Source organism: Camelus ferus, chromosome 25, assembly GCF_009834535.1.
Source record: "Camelus ferus isolate YT-003-E chromosome 25, BCGSAC_Cfer_1.0, whole genome shotgun sequence".
NCBI lineage: Eukaryota > Metazoa > Chordata > Mammalia > Artiodactyla > Camelidae > Camelus > Camelus ferus.
Genome location: NC_045720.1, coordinates 27,497,665 through 27,525,547, shown reverse-complemented (window position 1 = coordinate 27,525,547; position 27,883 = coordinate 27,497,665). Strand labels below are relative to the sequence as shown.

Genomic DNA, 27,883 nt, shown 5'->3' with positions numbered 1-27,883 from the left:
ACCCTGTAAGATCCATTTCAGACTTCTAAACTCCAGGATGTAAGGGAATAAACTTGTGTTGTTTTAAGCCATGAGGTTTGTGACAATGTGTTAACAGCATCTATAGGAAATTAATACAGATTCCTAGTTTATAACTTATTAAATAAGTATTAGATAGATTAGAGATTTAAATGGGACTATGACACATAAAAAACCCAACAAAACTTGTAGTGAGAGTAGAATTTTATAAGTATGGCTTCAAAGACAAAAAGAGATAGTGTATTAAAAAACCTGCAAATAAAAAAAAAATCCTGAGTCAAATTAACATGCAAATTACAAACTGGAAAAATATTTGAAATATATAAACTGGACAGAGAATTATCTTTGAACAGTAAGGTTAATGAATGTGCATTATTTTTTATAAAGAAGATACATATTTTAACAGAGAGAAATTCTGTTACTAAGATAGTTGTATTAAATATGAATTAGAGATAGGGTTTGGGCATTTCACCAAAGAAAATATAGGTATGGCAAATAAGCACACGAAAAGATGCTCCACATCATTAGTCACCAGACAAATGCAAATGAAAGCTACAATGATACATCACTGCACACATATTAGAGTGGGTTAAATTTAAAAGACTGACTATACTAAGTGTTGTCAAGGATATGAAGCAACTAGAACTCTCTCACACTCTGCTGGAGAGAATGTAAAATGGTACCACATCAGAAAACTTAAAAGTTAAACATACACCTCCTGTATGATCCAGCCATTCCACTCTTAGGTATTTTCCCAAAAGAAATCAAAGCATGTGCCCGTACAAAGACTTATATTCAAATGTTCATCATAGTTTTCTTTTTAATAGTCCCAAAGTGGAAACAACCCAAATGTCCATCAACAGGTTTATAGATAAACAAAGTGTAGTATGTCCATACGATGGAACACTACTCAGCAATAAAAAGGAATGAACTATTGATAACTGCAACAACACGGAGCAATCTCAGAGTAATTACACTGCATGAAAAAAGATGAAAAAAGAGAGTACATACTGTGTGGTTTAACCTATAAAATTCTAGAAAATACAAACTAATCTATAGTGGCAGAAAGCAGATTAGTGGTGGCTTAAGGATAGGTTGGAGTTGGGAGGGGAAAGTAGGAGGGGGCTCAATGGTACACCAGAAAACTTCAGAGGGGAGGGCTATGTTCACTGTCTTGATTGTGATGATGGAGTCACAGGCACACACATACATTGAAACTCATCTAATTACACATTTTAAATATGTGCAGTTTGCTGTATGTCAACTCTACTTTAATAAAGTGGCTAGACCTTAGAAAGAGATGGAAGAAACAGGTACATATTACTAAGTAAAAGAAGCCAATCTGAAAAGGTGATGCATACTGTATGAGTTCAACTACATGACATTCTGGAAAAGGCAAAACTATGGAGACAGTAAAAAGATCAGATGTTACAAAAGGTTAGGGGAGAGAGAGGGATCTATAGGCAGAGCACAGAGGATTTTTTGGGCAGTGAAACTATTCTGTATGACTGAGTATCCACTATAATGGTGGACATGAGGCATTGTACATTCGTCCAAACCCGCTGAATACACAACAAGAGTGACTGGTAAGACAACCTATGGACTTTGGGTGGTTATGATGTGTCAGTGTAGATTCACCAATTGTAACAAATTGTAACAAATCCTTCACTCTGCCCTGGGATGTTGATAGCGGGGGAGGTTGTGCATGTGTGGGACAGGGTGTATATGAGAAATCTCTGTACCTTCTGCTCAGTTTTGCTCTGAACCTAGAACTGCTTTAAAAAGTAAAATTTATTTTTAAAAAGTAGCTTGAATAATTGGGATATGTGTTGTCTCTCACGTCAGGGCTCTGGGCACAGAGGGGAGGGAGGTTTGTTAAAGGGCTACGGATGCTGCTGAGGACCAGATGCTCCCCATCTTTGGGCTCCGTCTCCACTCATGTTATAAAAATGGAGGCAGCTTTTCAAGAGGTCATGGAGGCACAGCCACATCTAATAAAGATGAACTTATTTCTTTGTATACACAAAAACTCTCCTGTGAGCTCCTCATGGACATCCCCTCGGGTCTCCCTGGCCAAGGCCGAGTCGCATATCCATGGTTCAACTGTAAGCAAGTCAGGGAAATGGAAGGGAGGATTTCTCAGTAAGCACCAACCATGGCTACACGGGCACCTCCGGCGCTCTGGGGCTCTGCTTTTCCCCTCCCACTTTGTCCAACCGCCGACCTCCGCCTCATCCTCTTCTCTCTGACTCTCCCTTCCTGCACCCTCTACCCCTGAGAGGGTTCAGGGGTGCTCACTGGGGCTCCCACGGGCCTTTCTATTTAACATAACTGTTCCTCCGTCTAGTCTGCCTTGTGTGGGCATCTGTCTCAACAGCCAGACATGAGCTTCTAGAATCACATGCCTCCTTCATGAGGGGAGTCCTGGGACCAAGCCCAGTTATGCTTGGAAAAGTAAACTTGAATAGGAGAAAAAGCCAATGGAGCTAGAAAAGGTCCGAGACAGGACAAAAAGGCATCGATGGGATTGGGGGATGGGGGGGTGAGAAGCAGCTTCAGTACAGGAGCGGGTATAAAACACTGGAAGACTTCGGTATTGAAAAAGCAGAGACAATCAAGATCTGTAATTGTAAAAGACTCCACTCAGATGATCTCAGGAGAACAGACCTGGGACTATCACTCTGACATTAAAAGGGGAGAGTTTTAGAGCAGAGATGGCACAACTGGACTCATGGGACAGCGTCCTCTGATCGTTCATTCAATATGTAGAACCTGTTACCTCTAGTAGGTTGTCCAGGAAAGACAACAACAACTTTTAAGGGGCTAAAAGCTACTAAATGAACAAAATGACTACCTTGTCTACGCCAGGCCTTGCAGCCTCACAAAACACCCCCTCCCCAGCTCAGGTCCCCAGAGGAAATCCTGGGCTGGATGAATCGTGGGTCTGAAGTGAGCCTCGGATTAGCCATGCTTCATGACTCATCAGATCGAAAATCCCCTCTGTGAGACAGAGATTCCTGACGGCAGGAGAAAGAATGGAAGATGCTCCTGACCCCAGGATGGTACAGTCATATTGGCAGTGAGTGACTGTTCCCTGCGGCCACCTGTGCAAAATCCTAGAGACGCCCAGGAAATTCAGGCCCCGGCACTGGAATCAGGATGGAGAGATCAGGTGCTCTCCACCATCTCTCTTCTGAAGCCATTTATCTGAGGAGGACAGACACTCCCAAGGAGTCCAGCTCACTAATTGCAGACTCGAAGTCATTAAGGAACATTTGAGCTGAATCAGGTTACTAGTCCCAGCTGAGCATAGCTCTTCTATTCTCTAAATTCAGTGGAGGTACAGGAAGGAAATCTTGCAGCAACAGCTGAATCTCACTGGCTGGCATCCCAGCCCTTCAGCCTTAAACTGCACCCACTCTTGGGTGTCCCCAGGGTCTAAGCTGAACTGGCCATTTCCTCCCTCTCCCAGTTTGGACGTTGCTAGGCAGCTCCCCAAACCATGCTCAGGGGCTCCCCGGGATGGCCTCTGGGGGCCAGGGGTCCTCCCCCTCCTCCCAGCACTGCACCCAGATTTGTGCTCCACCAGCCAGCAACCTGTCTCCCTCCCCTCTCTTTGAGCAGAAGACCCCCTCTTCTCCTTCCCTGAGAGGGCTGAGACCACCCTCATCAGCTGTCTTCCTTTTCTCCTAATCACATCTCCTTTAGGGGGTTGCTATGCTAAATTTTCTCTGTTCTTCGAAAAACCACAATCATTGCTTGTCTACTACTGCCTTCCCCTCTCCGTTTCCATCCTTAACACAACTGCACAGTAGCCATGGCTTACTCCCCGCTCCTCCTCTCTGGTTCCTGCCCCCACCCCTCTACTGAAATGGAAATGGCTCCTCCAAGAGCATCAGTGGCCTTCTAGTCACCAAAGTCGTGTTTCTGGGGCCTCATTCTTCTTCCCGCCCTCACCGTCCCCAGCCTGCTTCTGATTCTTCTTCCCTGACTCTTCCCTGTCTTGGGGTCCCCACCATCGCTTCCGGATGCTTCCAGTCAAGCATCTGCACTGCAGTCTGGACCTTCTTGTTCCAATGAAAACATCTTGCTTCAACAGCTCTTGTCCCTTCAGGACTGAGTGGGAGCCCTGACATGAGGGACTGTCAAGGATGTGGCCCTGGCAGGCTCCCCTGCATCATTTGTGACCGTTGTCCCTAGCGCCTTATACTCCAGGCACATCCAGATTTCTGCAGCTCTCTCATTGGTCTCCATGTGCTTGCAGGTGCTCTTTCTCTGTCTGGAATGCCTCCCTTCCCACCAGCACTCGCCTCTCCACCTTGCTGGAGGCAGCCAAGCTCCTGAAGCTTTCCCCGAACATACTCCATGAGCTCGGCAGCAGCCCCGGCCCTTTGAGTAGCAGCAGGGTACCCTGCAGCCCCGCACATGACAGACAGAGATCCTCACTCTTCTGATTCCACACTGGCTGCCTCTGAAAATCCATTCGATCTTATAGTTTCAACTTGCAGCTCAAGTCAACAGAAATGCCTGGATGCTCTCCAGGAAGCGCGTGTCTGGCTAGCTCTCAGCTCTCTGTCTTTACCTGTGTCTTCTAAGCCCAGGTCCTTGCTTCTGCCTGTTCACAGGGCGGACATTTCCATCCAGACATCTGTCTGGGGCCTTGTCTCTCCAGCCACTCTCCCTAGGAACCAGTGCCTTCATACTCTTCCTGGTTCAGGTGGAAAGTTCCGATCATCACTGATTCCTTTATTTTCTCTCCCCTAGTGACTAAATTCTGTCCATTCACTCCTCACAGCCTAAGCAAACAAACAAAGCCTTGTGTTTTGTTTTTCCATTACCCATTCTGGTTGTGATGGTTCACTTCCTGTGTCAATTTCTGGCTAGGCCACAGTACCCAGATATTCGGTCAAACATGAATCTAGATGTTACTGTGAAGGTATTTTTAAGATAAGACCAGCATTTAAATCAGCAGGCGTTGAGTTAAGCAGATGACCCTCTCAAATGTGTAGGGGGGAGGCCTTGTCCAATCAGTCGAAGGCCTTAAGAAAAAAAAAAGACTTAGGTCCCCCAAGGAAGAGGCCTTCTGCCTGCCATCCACCTTTGGACTCCAGCTGCAGCATTAACTCTGCCCTGGGTCTCCAGCCTGCTGGCCCATCCTACAGATTTTAGACTTCAGCTCCACAACCATGTGAGTCAGTTCCTTAGAATAAACCTCCTTCTCTCTCCACACACACACCCTATTGGTTCTGTTTTTCTGGAGAACTCTGACTAATACACTGGTCCTACCTCCTACCTCAGCTCCCTGCCCCTTACTCACTCCCCTCCAACCCACTCCAGTGATGCTCACTGGGTTTTTTTTGTAATGTTAATTTGCTCACAAAATTTCCTGGACCCCTCTGGTTTATTGATGGACAGTTGTGTCTCCCAAACATCAACTGTTTGTGTATCTTCACCATATTTGACATGAGTTTTCAGTGTCCCATTTATGCAGTTACTTATTTAGACTTTTCTTTACATCGACCTTTCCCAGGGATATTTGCATTCTGGCAGGAATGCATGAATTTTAAGATGAAAGTTTTTGCAGTTATATTATAAGCCTCAAACAAAAGGTGAAGAGTAGTTTTGAGGAAGGGTTTCGAGGCTTTCCTAATTCCTTGCAACCACACAAGCTGATCCTCTTGATGTGTAAGCTAAATTTCTAAGACAGAAAGTCCCAGCAAGACGGAGATACCTGACACAGATTATTACACCTGTCTTGGGTCATCAAAGCAGAGGTAGCTCCTTCACGCAATCTGCCGCTTCGACTGCAGATGGGAGTGGGGAGGGTGAATGTTTGTCTCGGTCCCACAGTCCCACTGCAGGGTGGGAGGGTGGGGGTGGAGAGCATGAATGAGAGAAGGAGAAGAAAGAGGGTGAGAGACCATCCAAGTTTTCAAAACTCACTTTCTTGTGTTTCAAAATATCCTGTTTCATTATTTTCTAGAACTGATTTCTGCAACATGTATTCCAAGGAAAATTCTAGAAAGAAATATGTCGTTCCTTTGCATCAATTATCCCCTTTGTCAATAGTAAATGACTTAGTCACTTCTCCAGGGAAATTAAGGTTGATTCATGGCGATGTGACCCGCCTGTCACTTCTGGTTCCTTTTTTCCTTTTCTATATCAAGACTCAGAGCCCTTGGGAAGGGCATTTTTGCACTCAGAGAAGAACCTGAGAGAAACCTGTAAGTAAACTTTCAAAATAATCTTGTTTTTGAAATTGCTTTTTTTATAAGGAAAAATTAAGTATTGGTAAACTGGAATAAACAGTTGAGACCGGAGGAAACTTTAAGCCCCCTCCTCTACCCTCAACAGTTTATCCGTGTACAGAAATATCAGAAGGAGAGTCTGTCACTGTTGGCCTTAGGGGTCTGAATCCCCTCACCTCAGGGAGGCCAGCAGCTTGAGCATCTTCTTAACAGAACAGCTGTGTGGACCTGCGCCATCCCTGGCTTTTAAAGAGTTGATCAGTTAGCGAAGCCTCAGGTGGGGAGAGGAGCAGGGCGGGCTCACAGACAGCGCCGAGCCCCTGGCCAGACTGAAGTGTGCTGCAAGCGCTCCTCTGTTTACCCGGTAGCTCTCATTAATCTTTCCTTTCTTGTGTGAAGGCTGCTTTCAGAGAGGAAGGCATTTGCTGGCTTTCCCAAGGCAAGAACGATTAAAACAAAGTTATAAGGATTTCATTCCGCCTCTCTGCACGGCTTGAGCTATTTTGGCAGGCTCAGAGAACAGTGTGTTCTGAACCAATTTACAAGTTTTCAAGAGGAGAAAGAAAGAGACAGAGAGAGAAAGAAAGAAGGAAAGAAAGAGAAAGAAAGAAAGAGAAAAGACAAGAGATTCTCTATTCTTTTGTCTGCTTTATGGATGCTGGGTGGCTGCAAAATGCCAAAGCCCTGAGCTGCCTCTGCTGCTCTCCTTTGCCTTTATTTCCAAGACTGTGGGCTGGCAGGACCTTTAGAACTGGGTTAGCCCAAGGGAGCTGAGCTGCGGTCCCGAGAGATGATGTGACCTATCCAAGGTCACACGCAGGCCAGACCACAGATCTCCTGTCTCCTCGCCCTGTGCTCTTTTTCTGTTTCACTTGCCCTCTGTCCAAATTTCCTTTAAAATGAGATTGCCATCAAGTCCTGCAGTCAGAGAGGCTGACGGGTTCAGACTAGGTCCCCGCAGGGGCTTAGCAGAGCAGGTTGGAGGCGCGGAGAAGGAACAGCGGCATTGGCAGTCGGCTTTATTTCTCCCCAGGGTGTCTGCAGATGGGATCTGGGCTTGAGCATAAGCCACTGGCTTCTGCGTGGGAAGCAGGGTCGGAAGGCACTGGTCTCACTTACTGGAAATCTTGGGATGTCAGACAAGGCAAGTGCTCCCCAAGCAGGGAAGGAAGGGATAGAACAGCACCCAAGGTCCTCGTCCTCCAGTCCTGCATTGCTTTCTCCTGCACTTGCAAAAGGAGTGAACCTGTGGGTGTCTGTCTGTCAGCCCCGGAGCGGCTCTGGTGATGTGCTTCTTCAGTATCCCTCCAATCTAGAAGGCTCCAGGGTGAGCCATTTTGGAGGCTCTAATTATCACTGTCATGGCTGCTGGCTGGGTCTTGTATCTGAAGCAAGGATGCATTCTTTGTACCTTGAGAGTTGCGCAAAAGAATCGCAGAACAACACAGGAATACTGGTCTACCTGATTCCCCAACAAAGTGGGCGAACAGGGCTCTGGGGGTGGGGGTGCGGGTGAGGGCCGGGAGCCTGTGCCCTCCACGCCAGGGCTTTTACTGCTGCCCTTGATGTTTAACATCCCACAGGGGAAACAATTGAATCCACTGTGTATGCACCTTGCAGCCGGTGTCTGCTGGCCTGTGCAGGTTGACGGAGAAGCCTGGTCGCTTCTGTTTCCCATGGCAACAGCTCAGCTCTGCTTGAAAGCAGGTAAGTGTGGGCTCAGGCTGGATACACAGGCTGCACAGTTCTGTACGGCTCCCGGCTGGGGCCAGGAGCTCCTCACCATTGCCCTGTTCCTTAACTTCTTCCCTTCTACCCAGCCACACAAAACTTGCTTTCATCCCATGAAAGAGAGATGCGTCCTCAGTGATATTCTCCTGTGGTTTCTTCCCCCCCCCCCCCCCCCCGGGTGAGGCACAAACCGTAGTTTAGGGATAAAGGCAGAAAAGTGGTGCTTATTCTTGGGATATTGCTGTTGATAAAAGCAAAAAGCAGGTACATGTTCCTGCAGAGACACCAGTGTTGAGTCTGGAGATAAATGTTACTGATAATGGAGACATAATAAAGAGAAACTGCAGGTTAAAGGGATCAGGTTAGCCTTTTAGGAGCTGCTGGAAGAAGCGATAGAGAGTTGGGGGAGGGACTCCATCCAGTAGCACAAATGAGAGGAATAAAATAGAGTTAGAGATCTCTGGGCAAAAATAAATATTCCCAAGGCATAGAGAACAACCTTTATGCATGAGACCTGAAACTGGCCTACAGCATGATTTTAAAACGTCCCAGGGGATAAAAAGAGGGAAAGGTAATCAGATGAGTGAAGGACAAGGTGAGGAGGGAGACAGCAGAGGGAAGAGGAAGAAGTCATGTGAGGATTCCCCATAGACCAAGGGTTGCAAACCGACAACCAGTGGCCAAAGTCATTGTCAGACTGTTTAAAAATAATTTGAGCCAATTTTTTTTTTAATACGGAGATGCCATCCAAAGCAAATTAGATCTCTGGCTTCTCTTGAAGAAAGTCAGAAACCCTGGCAACACTGGGTCTGCTTACAGACTCGAAGAAAACCTGCTGGGCTGGGGCTGCTGCTCCTGCAACTTCACTGGGGCCATGGGCTCACCGGGCCCCTCAAGACCCAATTTCTGTCACCCTTTACATTGTCTGCCTGACCCCTGCAGGCATTTGAAATGCTCAGTGCTGCCCACACTGGCCTAATTGTCCAACATGGGGGAAACCCCGACTCTGACCCCTAGTTCAACAGAGAAGGTAGTGATCAACACTGAGTGCAGCTCTCATCCCCCCACCCTGGGAGAGATGGTTCAGTTGGGAACGAGTGCCTTGCAGCCTGGACCTCAGACCAGGATGGGCCTGACCCCAGGATGGAGATCTGTAGTCAGCTCTGGATGGTTCAGTAAAGCTGTGCTGACTGAGGAGATGGAGGGTGCCACTTGCGGATGGCAATGCAAGGGGAGCTTACATCAGCACTGTTTCAGGAGGTGCACGTGACTGGCATTCTGAGAATGTGTTTCAACCAAATGTAAAAGCTACTCTTTGAAGATCATGTTCCAAGAAACTTGCCTATCCTGAACCCTCAACTGCCACTTAAATATGGGTTAGAATCCTGGCTTTTCCACTTTCTCACTGTATGACCTTGGGCAAGTTATTTAACCTCTCTGAGCTTCAGTCTCCTCATCTAAAATGTATGGATATAATAGCACAGAATTGCTATGAAGATTAGCAATAATGTGTATCCGATGCCATAACAGAGGCAGTTGGTACCAATTTGATAACTATTATCTATTACTATTACTATTTTACTAATTCTTGGATGGAGGCAAAGGTTATAGTTTGTCCACTTCTCTGATTATTTTTGTGGTGCCTGAAGGCAAATTTGGTAGGTGAGACATTTTAACTCTGTTACTTAGGACCTTTGGTAGGGATTTTAGAACGGGGTTCATGAAAAGTCAGAGATGAGATGTTGATGTGATGAGAAACGTATCACATTGTGGTGGAAAACTGGGATTTCCCTCCCATCTCTACCTCCAGTGCCAGGGTGGCCTTGGTAAGTCCAGTAGCCTCTCTGGACTTTCATTTCCTTATCTGTGGAAATGAGCCAGCCAGGTGTCAGCCATCTAGACCTGTGCTGTTCAGTATATAGACACCAGCCACGAATGACTATTTAAATTTAAATTAATTAAAACGAAATAAAGTTGAAATAATGCCATTTGCAGCAACATGGATGGACCTAGAGATTATCATACTAAGTAAAGTAAGTCAGACTGAGAGAGACAACTAGCTATATGATATCAATTATAGTGGAATCTAAAAAAAAAAGAAATTATACAAATGAACTTACTTACAAAACAGAAATAGACTCACAGAGAGAAAACAATCTATGGTTACCAAAAGGGAAAATGGCAGGGAAGGATAAATTAGGAGTTTGGGATTAACATATACACACTTCTGTATATGAAATTGATAAACAACAAGGATCTAATATATAGCAAAGGGAACTATTATAATATCTTGTAATAACTTATAATGGAAAGTAATCTGAAAAAGAATGTGCATATATATATGTATAACTGAATCACTTTGCTGTACACCTGAAACTAACACAACACTGTAAATCAACTATACTTCAATTAAAAAAACAGCTTACCCACACAGCCTCAGTCAGAACTGGAATTGTAGGTCTATCCATAGGGAAAGAGCCCACAGAGCTAAACAAGCAAGTCATATGACAGCCTTATAGCCATCAGCTGTTAAAGGAGGCAGTGTGTTTACCCAGTTCTTTCTAACAAATCCACCACTCAAGAAGGAGGGAGGAGCAGAGAAAGGGCAGTCTTCTTGATAAAATACCCTTCCTCTCAGTAAGGTGAAGCCTTGGGGGAGGAAATTCCCATTCAACAATCCTGAATAAAAGAGGATCTTTTAATGCAAAAAAAAAAAAAAAAAACCCTAACTAAAATAAAGTTAAAAATTCAACTTTCCAGTTGCTCCAGCCCTAATTCAAGGGCTCAACTGTCACCTATGGCAAGTGCTGGCCATGCAGATAGTAGACTATTTCTATCATCGTTGAAAGCGCTATCAGACAATCCTGAGTTCTAGAGATTGCTACCCAATGTCTGGTCCTCAGATGAGCAGCATCAGCACCACCTGGGACTTGTTAAGAAGGCAAACTCTCAGGTGCCACTCTAGACCTTCAGAATGAAAATCTACAGTTTAACAAGGAGGCCCCACCAACACCCAGTGATTACGGACTCAAGTTTAAGAAGCTCTGATCTACAAGATTTCTTTCAGCTCTAAAGATAAAATTTAAGAATCTGGGTATCCACTTGACAAAGTCTTTGAGAAAGAAATAAGCAACCAGCTTTTCTGAATCCTGATTCCCTGATTTATTTGAAAGGAAAGAATTGGGGCCATCTGAAGAAAGATCAGCAAGCAGAATGACTATACCTCTGCAGGAAAGAAATGAACAGACATCTAAAGGCAACATGTAAAACATCACTGCTCGGAAGGTGGCGCAATCCAGCTCCTGCCTCTGAGCCTCCCATCATTGAGGCACTCAGTCCTTGCCTAAAGATCTTCAGAGAAGGGAAGTTCTCGGTTTTTTGTGGCAGCAAAAGAAACAAGAAGAAATGGGTTGCATTTACTGGGTGCCTTATCCCCAGGGCATCTAACGTGCTTGCCAAAGCTCCCCTACTTAAACCTCTGCAGGAAGGACCTCAGGCAGGTCTTTTATTCAAGTAGAGAAAATGAGGAACAGAGATTGGTGAAATCGAGGTCACATTAACCAGTGACGGGACAGACAGAATGGAACACCAGCCCTGGGCTCTTGGTCCAAAGCCCTCCTCTGTGGCTTGAGCTATAAAATAGGAGAGAAGGCATTCAGTCCTTTTGCTGCAGAAAGTTTTGGAGTCTTTTGGTGACGTGCTGTTTTTAGCACAAAAACAAAGAGGAACAATATTAGATCTGTTGCTTGTTAAGAAAACATGTGCCTCTTACAGGACAAAATTGCAGTCATGTATCTTATTTAATTGTTATTAGATTTTATTGCCAAATGTTAAAATTTTAATGTATCCATAAATCTATTTCTCAGTTTCAGAGAAACATCTTTATTAAGAACACACTATACAAGGATGAAGGGGGAAAATGAATCTAAAATATGCATTATTAATTTTTTAGGAAGCAAGCAACATGGTACCTCATAGAGGATATTAGAAAAAACAAAATAGCTGGGATTTCTGATTTGCTTTAGAGAAAAATCTGCTGACTTGAGAAACATGCTTATAGGGTCAACTATTTTGATGCAAAAAAAAGATGAGAGAGAGAGCAGATAGAAATGGGCTTGTGATATACAAATCAGCCCTTAAACAGTCACTGGCAGAAAGTGTGATGTGTTTCCAGCAGATACAATGAGCTGAACATTCTGTCATATAACCCAGAGCCCTGGAATCTGGACAGGGTGCAGGGGCCAAGCAGATCTGGTCTGAATCCCACTGTTCCACCTACTCTGGGTGATCGCTGACACATTTCAGCAAGCACTCTGAGCCTCAATTTCCATTGTGTGAAATGCAAAGAGCATCTGTCTCCAGAGGCTTCAGGGAGGATGCAGGGAGATGCTATATGTAAAGTACTCCTCAGACATAATAGGCAATTAATACCTATTAGTGTCCCAATTAGTCAGATAATGGCTTGAGGTCAAATCCATAGCCATGACAAAGAAAGCAAATGGGGACACATCAGGAGGAGATCTGCTTGAGTACTGGCTGTTCTGCCCACTGTTCGCCTGCTCCCACTGACTGACCCGGTCCTGCCCAGGCAGTGAAGCAGGTCTGACTCACATTGGCAATGCTGGGAAGGGTCAGGAGCACAGGGCCCATCAGTGATTTCTGGGGGTCAGAGAGGCGTGGGAGTGGAGTCGGTGCACGGGAGCGCTGCCAACCTTCAAACCAACCTCCAATTCTGGAAGGAAGCAAGTCTGCAGGAGAAAAGAACTATGTTCTTTTGCTGATCCCCATTCTAATGACCAGTTATTCCATTTCCCCTTCCTCCTGCTGGAGTAAGAACATCCTCTTATGGAGGGTCCTGAATCTCCAATCAGGCCAGTCCCACATGGTAGTGACCCTTCTTCAACACAATTTCTCTCTGTATCCCTTTTCTGAGCTGAACTTTCCCATTTAGATTATGTGCCAGGAACAGCAAGTCTTCTATACTATTGCTGGAGAAATATCCACAGGTTTGCTCCTAACCTGCCTACTTCCCCACCTCATTTCTCCCCTTCATTAACCTCATTCAGGCTGAACCCAGAAAGAGAATTGGGTTGCTCAGTTCACGCCCTCTAGCCAATGTATGGACACCTGTCTCACGTTACGAGTGTAATTCACTGGCCTGAACAGTATTAAGCTACTCCACAAATCCAGCCCCAAAACACCTGATGTGAGAAGGGATTTATTTGAGAGTATTTAAAAATTGACTAATGTCTTCATTAAAATTAAAATTCCATACATACAGTACAATACTCATCAGATATTTTCATGTCAATCAAGATCTCTCAAATTCATTTCATATGGTTCCAAATGAACCCAAGTCTCTCTGAGTGCATCCCAGACCTAAATCTCCATGACTGACAGGGCGGAGCAGCCCCAGAGCAGCTTTATTTCAGTTATCCCAGAGCTGGGAAAAGAGAAAAGATGATTAACTCAGTGACAAAATATTCTCGTTTTCCTCTTAAGACTCTCAGGAGAGAACTGCCCTCAGAGGGTAGGAGCAAGGGAGGGAAGGCACAGTGGTTAGAGCTGAGATACAACGGCCTCAGTCTGGAGCCCCATTTAAGATTTGCTTTCTTGTCTGTAAAGTTAGAGCACAAGAAAATAGATGACTATCAAAAAGTGATCTTACATAATGTGGTTTATCAAAATTTGAGCCTGTCCATCAACTGTAGGTTGGTTTCAATTAATAAGACCCACGACATAGCATTGCTGCTTTTCTCAATGAACAATCACGGCCTAACAAAGCAGCACAGAATTCAGGAGCTTAAAGTAATCAATATTTCTTATTGCTCAAGTGTCTGTAATCAGCTGGTGACTGGGGACTGGCGCGTCTAGGATGCCCTCCTTCACACATCTGACAGTTGCTTGGCAATTGGCTGAGATAATGGAATAGACTGGTCATGTGCCTCAGCAACCCAACCTGGTACGGCAGGCTGAATAACCTGCCGAGCCCCACTCAAAGATGTCCATGTCCTAATGCCCAGAACCTCTGACCATGTTATCTCTCATGGAAAAAGGGACTCTACATGTGTGCTTGAGTTAAGTCTCTTGAGATGGAGCGATTATCCTGGATTACCTGGGTGGCCCTAATATAGTCACAAGGTCCTTGTCAGAGGGAGGCAGGAGGATTGCAGTCATGAAAGATGTCAGAGAGAGGCCAGAGAGAAAAGGAGCTGCAACACTGCTAGCTTTGAGATGGAGGAGAGTCCATGAGCCAAGGAATACAGGTGGCCTCTAGAAGCTGGAAAAGGCAAGCAAAAGGCTCTTCCCCTGGAACCCCCAGAAGGAATGCAGCCCTCTGGATCCATTTTATTGACTTTTTTTTTTTCTTTACATTTTCTAGCTGATTTTATTTATGTATTTATTTTAGGGTTTTTGTTGGGGGGGTGGTAATTAAGTTTATTTATTTATTTTGGGGGGCGGTACTGGGGACTGAACCCAGGACTTTGTGCATGCTAAGCATGTGCTCTACCACTTGAGCTATACCCTCCCTCCTTGGACCCATTTTAGACTTCTGACTTCCAGAACTGTGAGAGAATAAATACATGTTTCTATAAGTCACTATGTTTGTGGAAATTTGTTACAACAGCAATAGAGGCTAATACACCTGGACTTGGCAAAAAAAAAGTTAGTAATGGGATTCCAAGAGAGAGGCAGGTGGGAATCATAGACTCTGGATAGGCATAGTGTCACTTCTGCCACATTCTATTGGCCAACGATGTCTTAGGCATCTTGAATTCAAGGGTTGTAGAGATAAACCCTGCCACTTGACAGATTCTATTTCTCTCACTTCTCGATGGGAGAAGCTGTGAAGTCACATCGTAAGAAGGTGTTGAAACTGAGCAGGACCCTGCAGGGCCATCCCAGGGACAGATCCCCCAGGTCCTCCATCTCTTCTTTGTAGAAACGCTTTAGTCTCCTAGGCCTTCCCCGAGTACCAAGGAGCAAATTTAATCAGAGAGGCGAGAAAATGCAGAAACAAAGGAAACCAGTCAAGCAAGAAACAAGAGTAACAGTTTAGCCATAAAACAAAGTCAAGGACCTTTAGTTCCTCCTCAAGGGCTGTAGATAATATCCTGAGACATATCCTTGAACTGTTTGGCAGATATTAAAACCACCACCAGGTAGAAGAAGTTAACTGCTTGCTGACCACCACAACATAGACCACAGACTTGTTGGAACCAGAAAGTTGACAACGTCAACCCCCAAAACATCACCCTGTTACCTCACCATCAACGAGTCGGAAGGATGGACACTAGCTGATCAGGCACCTGCAACCCTCTCCCTCATCTTGCCTTTAAAACCCTCCCCCGAAAGCCACTGGGGAGTTTGGGTCTTTTGAGCATGAGCTGCCCATTCTCCTTGCTTGGCCTCATGTTGGGCGCCTTGCAGTAAACTCTGTGCTTTCCTTCACCACAATCCGGCATCAGTGGATTGGCTCTACTGTGTTTGGGTGAGCAGACCCACGTTTGGTTTGCTAACAGTGTGGAGACTGAGAATGGTAAAGAATTATGGCCATTTTTTGCAATCAATCTGCCATCATGTCCTTTCCAAAGTGACAGAAGACATTCAAAGGCAGCATCTCAACCTGGTTTCTTTTTCATTTCCAGGGACACAGGGAGCATGGGTGTCTGGAAGTCAGGCACCAACATCTTCTTAAGTCTTTGGGGGATTTATGTGTCTCCAAGAAGCCCTGGATGGATAGGCTTTACTCAACATTTGGGAGTTTGCTGTTTTGTTGCCTTCACTTCCGTAGGCCTCCTCTCTGTGGCCTTCTACTGGCTTCCATCCTCACTGATAGCCTTCATCGCCTCCTGGATGGTCATGTGGGCTCTGCTGTGTTGCTCCAGACACGCGCGATGTTTCCTTCTGCTCTTCTTCCTCTCATGTGGCCTGCGTGAGGGCAGGAACGCTCTGATTGCTGCTGGCACAGGGATAGTAATCTTTGGACATGTGGAAAACATTTTTCACAACTTTAAAAGTCTCCTGGACAGTATGACTTGCAACCTAAGGGCAAAGAGCTTTTCCATTCATTTCCCACTTTTGAAAAAATATATTGAAGCAATTCAGTGGATATATGGCCTTGCTACTCACCTAAGTCTATTTGATGACCTTGTTTCTTGGAACCAGACCCTGGCGGTCTCTCTTTTCAGTCCCAGCCAAGCCCTGGAAACACAGCTCAATGACACTACAGACAAAGCCCTGGGTGTCTTGTACCAGATGGTGACGGCAACAGAGGTGGTGTCCTCTGTGGGCCGGCAGCTACTTGCCTTCACAGGGCTTCTGCTGATGCTGCTCGGCACTGGCCTCTTCATGAAGCGGTTTTTGGACCCTCGTGGTGCAAAGTTTGAGAATGTCTACATCACCAGACAGTTTGTTGAGTTTGATGAAAGGGAGAGGCATGAGCAGAGGCCCTGTGTCCTCCCGCTGAATAAGAAGGAAAGAAAGAAGTACACTGTCATCCCATCTTTCTGGCTGACTCCGAAAGACAGGAAAAACCTGGGGCTGTTTTTCCTCCCAGTACTTACCCATCTCTACATCTGGGTGCTGTTTGCAGCCATAGATTATCTGCTGTATCAGCTCATTTTCTCCATGGGCAAACATTTCCAAAGCTTGCCAGGGCTCGAGTTTCACTTGAAGCTGCACAGAGAGGTATGCGCTGCCAGGCCCTTCTCACCATGTGTCCTGGCTGTCTGCTGGTCTGTTTGCAAAAGATCGTGAACCTCCCAAGGCAGGGCAGTGTCTTACTCACCTCTGGATTCCCGGTGCCTGGCATGTAGGAAGAGCCCAAAAACGTTGGTTAAACTGAGTTGAAATCCCCATGTTAGAGTGTGATTAACATTCTGAACATCTTTGGTCACCGTATTAGCTTCCTGTGGCAGCCATGTTCCAACAGAGAAGACTTTTTGCTCATCCCATTTTTTTCTCTTTTCCATTTTGCCCTGTGGAAAGGTATGATTCTGTGGACATTCCAGAGGATCTGGATATGGTCAGATACTCATCTTAGTTTTTTTTTTAAACCCAGACATTGTGAAGCTGAGCTAGGTGGTACATGTGTGTGTGGCATGTGTGTCTGTGTGCATGTGTGCATGGAGTGTGTGTAGTTGTGTGCGTGTGCATGTGCGAGTCTGCGTGTGTGTGTGTGTGAACATGCTGGGTGGGGTGCACCAGCCTGGGCTGGTGAAAGTGCCATCCTCTATTTTCAAGTGTCTGATTCTTCTCCTCTTTATGCAGCTACAATAGGTAGCTGCTGGGGAAATCTTAGAGCGGAAGGGCAGAAAGGGAAACCCTCCCTGGAAACCCCACTCACCCCACTTCCCCCCCCCCCCCGCTGCATCCACCCCCTCCCTCCCCTTCTCTCCTGGCTCAGCAGGTGCTGCCCGGCCCTGCCCCTCCTAGTCCTGGGCTGCTCTCAGAGTTGATTACTTTGAGCACGCCGCTTTCCTGAAGACTTCAGTTAATTACAAGAACCCCGTTGCTCTAGATACTGGAGCAGGGTGGATAATGGAAGCAGTGCTTCAAATGAAAGCCAAACAAGATTTTCAGACCGGCTTGCTCCTGGGGGAGTCGCTAGTAAAAGGGCTGCTCTCCTCCCCTCCCCCATAGCCCACCCTCCTCCTGTATTCCCCCTTTTGATCTTTCCCTCAGTTCTTCCTCTCCTTCTTTCTCTTTTAGCTCCTTTCTCATTTATTTCTCTCAGCCAATCCCCTTGCCTGTTTTGTGAATTCTCACTGTTTAAGACAGAAGAGGGGAAAAAAGCAAGCTCTGCCTTCCAAAAAAAGGCACAGAAGCTTTCCAATGACAGTGTCCTGACAAATACACGTTTGGGTGTTGCGGGGTCCGGAGGACATAGAGATGCCTAGCCCATGAGGGCTGTCATCAGGGGGCTCACGTCCGGGCGGGGGAGGCCGCCATGCACACTCGCAGTGACAGCAGGGCAGTGGGCGCCGGAACAGATGTGAGTGCCAGACTGTGGGAGCGCGTCTCAAACTCTCTCCTGCCGAGCCCGGGAGGCTGTGCCACCAGCAGCCGGCTTCTGCGTGACTGGCAGTGCCCTGCCCTGATCCCAGGGTGCCCTTGGAGGTTCCTGGTCTCTCCTGTAGATTTGCAAAGGAGAAGTCAAGCAAGAGAAGAAACACTGGCTCAAAGTTTTGCCAATATTTTTCTCCCACTTCCATACGATTTTAAAAAAAAGAAGAAAGATAGAAAACGACCCAAAAAGAGCTGGCCGGATAGGTGGGCATTGTAAGGAAAAATAGCTATAGTTGCTACTTACTGAGCACCTACTATGTGCCCAGGGTTAGTCTGCGTTAACCTTTTCAGGACCATCTGATACCACAGCGAGTCTTCCTGCCATTAATCAATGACGTCTTGGCAAATTGTTTACTTAAGAGAGGTAAACACATTTTAATACACCAGGGTCTATTTAGTATATTGTTCGGTATTTTTGAGAGAGTTTATTTATCTTCCATACTCCCCTTCACCAAGCCCGTACAAAAGTGTGGACCCAAACTTTGTAAAGCCCTGACTCCTGACTGCAAAATGCCCAATCAGATTCCTAGGCTAAGTAACTCCCCACCCCACCCCCAGGCCCCCTGCGACTGGATTCCCGCTGCTTTCTTATTGCAGGATTTCTCATCACTGACTCAATCGATGTGTTTGTTTCTTCAACAGTATTAAAAAGAGTGCATGCCTGTGCTCTGGGGACTGAAATCTATTTAATCGTAGGCAAACTGTCTTTTTAATAAGACAAGGAGAGGCCACACAAATGCCTTCTACTGCTTTAGCCACAGTGCTGGAGAAACTGCAGATTTGACTTGGTATTTGCATAGACGTCCCAGGTTTGGGGTTTCTGGATTTTTTTTCACAGGTACTGGAGTAGATCCAAGATGTGTGGTATTCTCTGGGTGTGCCTGGGTCCTTTTCAGAAGTCATTTACCTCTTCCCGGCCCCAGGGCTCTGGGGTACTGGGGTGATAATAACTTACTAAGTACTCCAGTCTATAAGGTTAATGCTCCATCCCCAAGGTGCTTAATTTACACTGGGAGCAGTTTATTCCTGGGCAGGATCTGGTCCATTAATTCCTGTTTTACCAAATTGGAAAACAAATCCACCGAGAGAGACTGTATGACTTTCTCAGGTCAGGGGAAATGAAAGAGCTGAATCAGCACATGTTTCTCCTGCTGGTGCCTTGTCTGGGTGGCTCTAGGTCACCTGCCCTCTGGGTCAGTTTGATGAGGGCAGCTGGTTTATTCTCTTGCCTTCAAGTGGAAAAGGAATGCACCCCTCTTAGCATCCAAGAGGAGTGAGGCAATGTCCGCTTTTGAGATCTCTGTAGATAGGATGTTAGAGCCGCTTTCAGTAAATACACTATTCCTGGTATTCTTCCACCAAGAACAGTTCTTCCTCCTCCCCCACACCACCCCAAGCTCTAGGCTGATTCAGAACATAATTTAATGTCTCCACATCTTGAGGACCTTGTGGTCTGCTGACCAGGTGTTTTGTTACGATGGGGAGGAAATGACTGGGTCTTGAGGGGCTCTGTTCCAAAAAAACTTCTCCCCGAGTCGAGCTAAAACCATCTTTCATTAGTCCCACATGCTCTGAAGTGTAGAAACAAGGGTTCCATAAAAATGGGTTATATGGTCAACATTATTAGGAGAACTGTTGGCTGAAGTTAAACGGATTCTCTGCCTTCTTCTATGAGTCTTCAACAGTCTCCTGGGCATTGTGCCGCTCTAAAGAAAGGACAGAGCAGACAACCTTGTCTGATATCCTTCTCTCAAAGAAATCTACAAACCCACTTTGGAAAACACTGCAATGGCGACAAACAAAACTCATCCCTTCACCTTTATTCCGATCATAGCACATAAAAGGAGCTGTGATAGCTCCTTCAGCCAAAGCTCCCTGCGTATTTTAAGATAAATGCTATATGCTGCAGGGCGGTATTGAGGAAGATAAGGACAGACTACAAAAATGGCATGGATCTTGATGATTTTATTCTTTCATTTTAGGAACAAGGAACTCAAGACATCATCCATGATTCTTCCTTTAATATATCTCTGTTTGAACCCAAGTGCATCCCTAAACCAAAGCTCCTTCTGTCTGAGACCTGGATTCCCCTCAGTATTATTCTTGTGATACTAGTGATGCTAGGACTGTTGTCCTCCATCCTGATGCAACTTAAAATCCTGGTGTCTGCATCCTTCTACCCAAACGTGCAGAGGGAGCGCATCCGATACCTACATGCAAAGCTACTAAAGAAAAGATCTAAGCAGCCGGTGGGAGAAGTAAAAAGGAAACTGAGTCTGTACTTCACAAAGGTAAAGCCAAGATGGGGGTACAACCTATAATTAGGGAAATTTTGAGTTTGAAGGACAAATGGAATTTCAAAGCAGTCTTCAACTTTACAGTAGGGCTCATATCCCCAGCGATAGGTGAGACACTGGTGGGGGTGGGAGTGTGCAATCAACAGACGTACATGGCTAAGTTCAAAAGATTCTACAATAGTGCTGGCCCAGAAGATCCTACAAGATACCCTTCAAAATGTTGATTTCAAGTGACTTTGTTCAGTTATATCATAGAGAGGCTACTGGAAAGACCCTTTGTAATTAATAGCTGTTAAAGGATGATGCCCAATAGAGTTACTTTACCAGGATGAGTAAATAACAGAAGGGAAGTATCTACTATGGCTAGGTAAACTCTGAAGAATTTGCTCATTCTCCAGTATTAAACAATGTATATGATAATGTATGGATATTTATACATATATATAACATGACTTTAATATACATATAAATAAACACTTGTCAAAGATTTTATTCAAATTATTAATTAAGAGGGAAGAGTAAGAAATTCCAACCAATTCAAAGAACAATTTAAAGTGCACACATATATACAGCCCATCAGAAATACCAGAATGAATTTGCTTAATGGATTCAAAACTGGCTTCTGCACAAGGGTGGATGGGAGGGTCAACTGTACACTACAGGGTGAATTCATTTGCATGTCCATGGACAAGAATCACGTGCATCGGTGCCATCAGCTATCTACAACTTACAGAATCGGAAAATGGTTCACGGACAATGAAAGACTAAACTAACCCACAAGGATAAGCTTTTCTGGACATTTCAAAGTTTATGTCAGAGGCATTTAAAATGACTGCAGTGCTCATTCATCTACCCTTGTGTTCCTGCAGATTCATTTCTGGCTTCCAGTCCTGAAAATGATTGGGAAAAAACAGTCGGACATTGCAAGTGAAGACAATCTGTGAGAGGCCCCACACCGCTCCTCCGCACACCGGCAACTCCCCTCAGGTCTACTGGTGGTGGTCGTCCCTCGTGCCCAGCAACAGGGAACTAACTACACCGCACGGTCCTTCGGGGCTGTGAGTTTGCAGGGCCAAACCACTTTTTCCCATAAGGCCAAGGGGCCACCAGGTAAATGGTTACGTCGTCTGTCTTGCAAAAAAGGCACATGATCTGTACTGTGTCACAAGATAACAGGACTATAACCTGGATCTCCGAGGGTAAGTCTCAGCATAGAGCAATATTCAAAGGAAAATAAATTAGAAAAAAAAAATCAAAATCTCTACTGCAGCCTCACAGGCAAGTATCAAGGAAGACATAAACATATAATGTCCGGACAACATCTTTAAATGTGTCTGTCCCTTCTCTGCCGTCCTCAGGACCTTCAGCGCTATTTCTTACCCCCACAACTGTCTGCCCGCCACCGACCCCTTATTCAAGAACTCCTTCCAAAACCCGTCTCCAGCAGCTCCTAATTCCTTCTCACCACCTCCTCTGCTCCTACCCTCTGCTTTCCAGGATCTCTTTTGTTTTTCCTCCTCCACCAGATTCTCTAGCCACATTTATTTAGCGAACACATTTATTCAAATCACACGAAAGGCTTGCTGAAATGTGCATCTTGAGCCTCTTTTTCACTATACTTAATATACATTACACTGTACGGGGGCCTATTTCCCCTGTACTCAAACTATGTTAGAGGGAGAAACACTGATTCTATTGTCTCCAAAGTGCCAGAATGAGAAAGAAGTAAAGAAACACTAAATTTGTGTTAATTTTTCATTTTTCAAATTTTTCAAACTTACAGAAAAGTTGCAAAATAGTGCAGCATTTCATTCCTCCATCACCCCTCATCCCCAAATGTTGACATCTTACATAACCAGAGCACAACTGTCAAAACCAGGTAAATAACATTGAAAAATGCATCACCTACAGAACTTATTAGATTTTCACCACTTGTCCCACAATATCCCTTTTCTGGTCCTTGATGCAAGTGAGGCTCATGCATCACATTTGGTTGTCATGGTTCCTTAATCTCATCTGATCAAGGACAGTTCCTTAGTCTGTCTTTTTTTTTCTTTCATGACCTTGACACTTTTGAGGAGTACTAGCTAGTTATTTTGTAAAATATCCTTTGATTTAGGCTTGCCTATGTTTCCTTGTAGGTAAACCCAGATAATCTATTTTTTGGCGAGAATACTACAGGAGCTTCAATGGGCTCCTCCCAGTGCACGAGATCAGGGTGTGTGATGTTGATACACCTTAATTATTGGTGAGGTTATCTTTCTTCACTTAGTTAAGATGGGGTCCGCAGATTCTTCCACTGCTGAAGTTACCGCTTCCCCTTTGTAAATTAATAAGTATATTGTGGGGAAATACTATGAGACTATGCAAACATCTTGTTTCTCTTTACACATCTACCTTCTAATTTTAGCATCTATGAATGCAAAACCGTGGCAGCCAAACAGTGATTTTCTATTTTCATAATATCGTCTACATTTTGAAATTGAAATTCTACCCTCTCCCCAGAAAGAAACATTTCTTTTCAAAGACCAAATTTTGTTTCAGGCACCAGAGAAAGCATTTTACACACACGATCTCATTTGTCACAGGACAACCCTGTGAGGTAGGCAGTATTACTTCCATTGCATAGATCAGAAGACTCACCCTCAGAGACCCTGACTTCACTGGCCTGGGCTGGGGACTAGGCGCTGGCATATTTAGAGCTCCCAGCCAATTCGAATGGTCAGCCAGCACTGAGAACCACCATTCCCGGAAGTTTTTACAGAATTGCAGGTCGTTCAATACAGGTCTTCAATGGTGAAATGTGTCTAACAGAAGAAGCCTGCATCAGAATGTGTCTGAGTCAGCATACTTCCCAAAGTGTGTTCCTCAGACCACCAATCCCTTAGTTTTCCCATAAAAAGAGTTACATGAAGTTAGTAAATCCATACCATCTGCCTTCCAATCCTGAAGCTTCATAAAGCATGTTGGCATACTGTTAAAACTTTGAGAAACTCTATAATAAAGAAATCTCTTTTAACCTTATTTTACCCCAAATTCCCTGAAATTATTAAACCATGGAACAATTTTAACTGTAATAACTATTAACAGCAAACAAGACCAGTTCTACAGTCCATACTCTGGTAAATGCTGATTTAATTGGCCTAACTTTCGACCAAAAAAGATCTGAGAAGGTGAAGATGAATTTTCAGTATTGGCTTATGTAAACAATCTGATGATTTTATGCTTTGTTTTCTAAACAAACAGATGTCTATATAAATAAACTGATACTATACACACACACACACATATATATATGTTTTTTTACTGATTTTGCATTTATTCCTCCTACAGAGAAGGGATCTGCCTCACATTAACTAAGACAAAGAATCAACTGCTCAATTTTTAGAGAAAATTGGATCCTTTGGCCTTTCTAAATTCTATTAATTAACTAACTTACTTATCTACTTAGCAACATCACTAGCATTTACAGCAAACATTTGAACAGGGCTCACAGAAGGTGCTAGTGATGCCCAGACAGCTCGCCCTGGTCCCTGCCTTTGGGATGCTTTCAGTCTAGTTGGGAAGAGAGAAGATGTTTACACAATAAATAGTATGTGGTAGCTCTCGGTAAGTGCCAAGGGCGTGGGGCAGGCAGTGCTTTTAAAGAACCACGAGTAGATTCTCTTCTCTCGTCTATCACGAATGCCCACTTTACCCCTCTTCTCTAGGAGAAGGGCACTAAAGGGGTTGGTAAAGGAGTCTTAATTTCCTTGAAACCAAACTGCCTTTCTGAAATAGCATAATCTCTGTTGTTTCCAACAGACCATGACTTTGAACAGTTCACAAGACTTCTGGAGAGTGTCCTGCTGTCTTTTACCTGTTAGGCATGCTTGCCCCTACTCTGAAGTGCTTGTCCCTGTTGGAAGGACAGGCTGGTAAAGAGGTGCTGTCACAAAAGGCAATTCTGATCTTGAAAACAAGATTTAGACGTGCTCCTTAGGGCCAGTCTACCCTAGGACAGAAAATGCAATTATATGATCGCAGCTTATCCACTTTGGATTTAAATGAATGGTTAGTTAAATTTCTTGAGACATCTATTGTGAAGTGTGCTCTGTTAATGTTGTAGAGGCAGAAAGATACTGCCCCAAGTAATTTAATAGAGCTTCCTTTTTCACCTCTAATTTTAATGGCTTATAAAAGTATATTGCATTATAGTCTAAGTCACTATTTCTCATCTAATGAATCCCAACTTGGTGGCCATATTTTGTCATAAGTGTCATTCCAATGTCCTGACTCCCTATTTGTTGTCAGTTACATTCCTCTTTGACAGTAAGACACAGTAATTCTAAACAGATTCATAGTAATAAATGTTTTATTGTTCTACTCAGGATGTTAAATGTTGTCTCTTCTCTTAGATCCTGTATCTGCTGCTTTCTCTGTTAGAACCTAGTGAATCCTAATTCTAATATGGGATATGCTGACATCTTTACACATCATACATTTTTGTCATAATTCACCTAAGAGAAAGAAAGAAAAATACCTCATCCTAAGGGAGTAGTAACTAGCTTTTTTACCAAAAGTCAGTGATAGTGACAAACGCCATTGAGATCAATTTTTTTTTAAATTTATACTATAGAAGAGAGAGGAACTGAAAAAAATGATGTGGGTTGAGTGTGGTTATATATGTATATTTACAAGCCTGTTATATTAGGATAATATAAACCCTGAAAGGTGAAGAAAGATTTAAATTAATGGGTGGCTGAGACCACCAAACTTTCAAAGTTCAAAGCCCCTTTAGTTTTAGTTGCTAATGGTTGCAGTGACATTTTTAAAAGTGGGAAAAGACAGGGAGATGAATAACAGGGTACAGGGGATAGCCTTTTATGATCTAAATCCTAGGTGTCTATGAACCTCGCTTTTGTACAGAAAGCAGAAGGAGTCAGAGTTGGATTTGTCATTTGAGGAATTTTTGCAAATGCAAAGGAAAGCCAAAAAAAAAAAAAAAAGCAATGATAGAAATAAAAGCACAACTAACCAGAGCAACTACAATTAAGGCAGAAAGTGTTTGCACTGCTGTATTGGACTCTGAGGAAATACACAGAGTGGTGCAGGAGGTGCCCCCTCCCCCAGCCTCATTCAGCAAAGACAAAGAACAATGTGCCCACTGACCACTGCAAGGGACTCACGGAGAGGACAGGTTGAAAGACGTAAGGGAAGACCAGGAAGGACTGAGACAAAGATTCAGACATCCAATCCCTCATTCCTAGGATTCCATCAGTCCTAGAGTAGTGGAGCTGGCTGATCATCAGAATTACCTTCAGAGGTTACAAAATGATGTAAAATTATGGATTGCCAAAACTAAACCCAGATATACTGAATAGAGAGGCCTGGGAGGGGCCTGGGAATCTGTCTTCTAAGGGTCTTCATGGGAAATTCAGATGATTAGGTAAATTTGGTTGACACTGCTTTAGAGAACTGTAGCAAACTTTGGAGAGGAGGGGTTGTTGATTAAATAAAAACACATCTATGTGATGTCTATGTGATTAGTTGTATGGACATACACACAAGACGTCCATTCTGCAAGTCGCTGAAGGAGCTATTAACCCATTTAAGTTTCTCCAATAATTCAAAACACTAATTGTCAAAAAATGTACTGTTCTCCTCCTCTGCAGTCCAACTCCCCCACTTGTGTAACTGAGTACCCAAAGGGAAATGAAACCCATGATGGCACCATGAATTAGACAGTTATAATCAGTATTTAACTATTTATCAAACATGATTTGGCAGACGATCCAGCAACCCCACTCCTGGGCATCTTTCCAGAAAAGACAAAAACTCTAATTCAAAAAGATACACGCACCCCAGTGTTCATAGCAGCACCATTTACAGTAGCCAAGACATGGAAGCAACCTAAATGTGCATCAAGAAATGAATGGACAAAGAAAATGTGATACATATACACCACAATGGAATACTACTTAGCCAAAGAAAAGAATGAAATAATGCCATTTGCAGCAACATGGATGGACTTAGAGATTATCATGCTAAATGAACTAAGTCAGACAGAAAAAGATAATTTATCATTTATACATGGAATCTAAAAAAAGGATACAAATGAACTTATCTATAAAATAGAAATAGACTCACAAACATAGAAAGCAAACTTATAGTTACCAAAGGGGATGTGGGGAGAGATAAATTGGGAATTTGAGATTAAAAGAGACACACCACTATATATAAAACAGGTAACAACCTACTGTATAGCACAGAGAACTATATATTCAATATTTTGTAATAACCTATAATGGAAAAGAGATATATATATCTATATATATAGATATATATATATAAATAAAAACTGAATCATTTGCTATACACTTGAAACATTGTAAATCAACTATACTTCAATAAAAATAACTAAATATTTTTAAAATGTATTATTTGGTATTCAATATTATTTTTTAATTAAACAACATCCATTTAAGGGATGATATATCACATTTCACAAAATAGAGGGTAACCCTGACTATGACAAACATATGGTACAGAAGAAAGAACAGAGATTTTTAGAATGGGAAAGGCTGAATTCAAATCCCAGTTCTGCTAATTATTTGTGACATAAACTTAAGCAACTTAGCTCTTATCTCTCTCAGCCTCAGTTTTCTTATTTATAAACTGGGGCTTAAAATAGCAATCTGATAACATCTTTTTGAGAATTAAATGGAATGACACATATAAAGTCTCCCCCAGTGAGGTAAGTAAGTGTCAGCTCTTTCCTCTCACTTTCTTCTTTCTCATCCTTCCCTGCCTATGCCCACTCTCTTCAACTGTTGTCATACAACTGATACAAAAAGAATAAAAACAAAAACCAGAATTTCAACCAGGCTTGATTTATAATGGGGACTGGCAAACCTTTTTTGTGAAGGGACAGTAAATATTTTAGACTTTGTAGCCATGTGGGTCTGCTGCAACTCCTCACCTCTGCCACTGTAGTGAGAAAGCAGCCACGGACAATCCGTAAACGAATGAAAATGGCTGTGTGTTTTAATAAAACTTTATTTACATTAACAAGCAGCAAACTGGACCTGGCCTGTCCAGTAATGCAGGAAGACTTTTTCAGAAACCCATGAGTTGATGTGGAACACGATGCAATGGGGCCTCAAAGTCCGAAAAACTCAATGGGATCAAAATCTCTCTTTTCTACCAACTTGCTGGATGACTCTGCAAGTCGTTTCATCTTTCTGAATTGAATTTTCTCATCTATAAAGATGGAGGAGCAGGGCTACAGAATCTCTGAGGAAGCTGCCATCTCTTAAAGCCTATGACTCTGGGAGACTGCAGTCTCCTGGAGAGAATCAGCAATAAACTGCCACCCAGGTTTCAGCATTTGATTTGTTTGTTCTTTCATGGTTGATCAATGAATCATGAAGAACAACAGACGCGCTTGGGTCATAAGTATGATTCATTTGATGAACAAGAGAAAAGATAACATTTGGTCAAAATTAACGTTGTTTTCTCCACACACACAAAGAAGCA

At 43.8% G+C, this 27,883-nt stretch overlaps 1 protein-coding gene across 3 annotated transcripts; it reads left to right on the top strand.

Annotated features, from left to right (window-relative positions):
- The first annotated feature begins 6,217 nt into the window (after nucleotides 1-6,217).
- Nucleotides 6,218-21,599, top strand: DCSTAMP (dendrocyte expressed seven transmembrane protein). Of its 3 annotated transcripts, none has more exons than XM_032467853.1 (5): nucleotides 6,218-6,242; nucleotides 7,850-7,973; nucleotides 15,647-16,688; nucleotides 20,051-20,359; nucleotides 21,235-21,599. In XM_032467853.1, the coding sequence occupies exons 3-5, from the start codon at nucleotides 15,660-15,662 to the stop codon at nucleotides 21,307-21,309; spliced, it is 1,413 nt and encodes a 470-aa protein (XP_032323744.1). In that variant the 5' UTR covers nucleotides 6,218-6,242; nucleotides 7,850-7,973; nucleotides 15,647-15,659; the 3' UTR covers nucleotides 21,310-21,599. The 3 variants fall into 3 exon arrangements, with proteins under 3 accessions (XP_032323744.1, XP_032323745.1, XP_032323743.1); XM_032467854.1 differs by having other exon boundaries at nucleotides 6,222-6,242; nucleotides 7,887-7,973; XM_032467852.1 differs by lacking the exon at nucleotides 6,218-6,242 and having other exon boundaries at nucleotides 7,567-7,973.
- Nucleotides 21,600-27,883: the final 6,284 nt, after the last annotated feature.

Bases quoted from the DNA above. Each gene is read 5' to 3' on its own strand.
- DCSTAMP (XM_032467853.1), top strand. From the start codon at position 15,660: ATGGGTGTCTGGAAGTCAGGCACCAACATCTTCTTAAGTCTTTGGGGG. The intron at 16,689-20,050 runs GTATGCGCTGCC...CTTTCATTTTAG, and splicing joins ACTTGAAGCTGCACAGAGAG to GAACAAGGAACTCAAGACAT. The intron at 20,360-21,234 runs GTAAAGCCAAGA...GTGTTCCTGCAG, and splicing joins TGAGTCTGTACTTCACAAAG to ATTCATTTCTGGCTTCCAGT.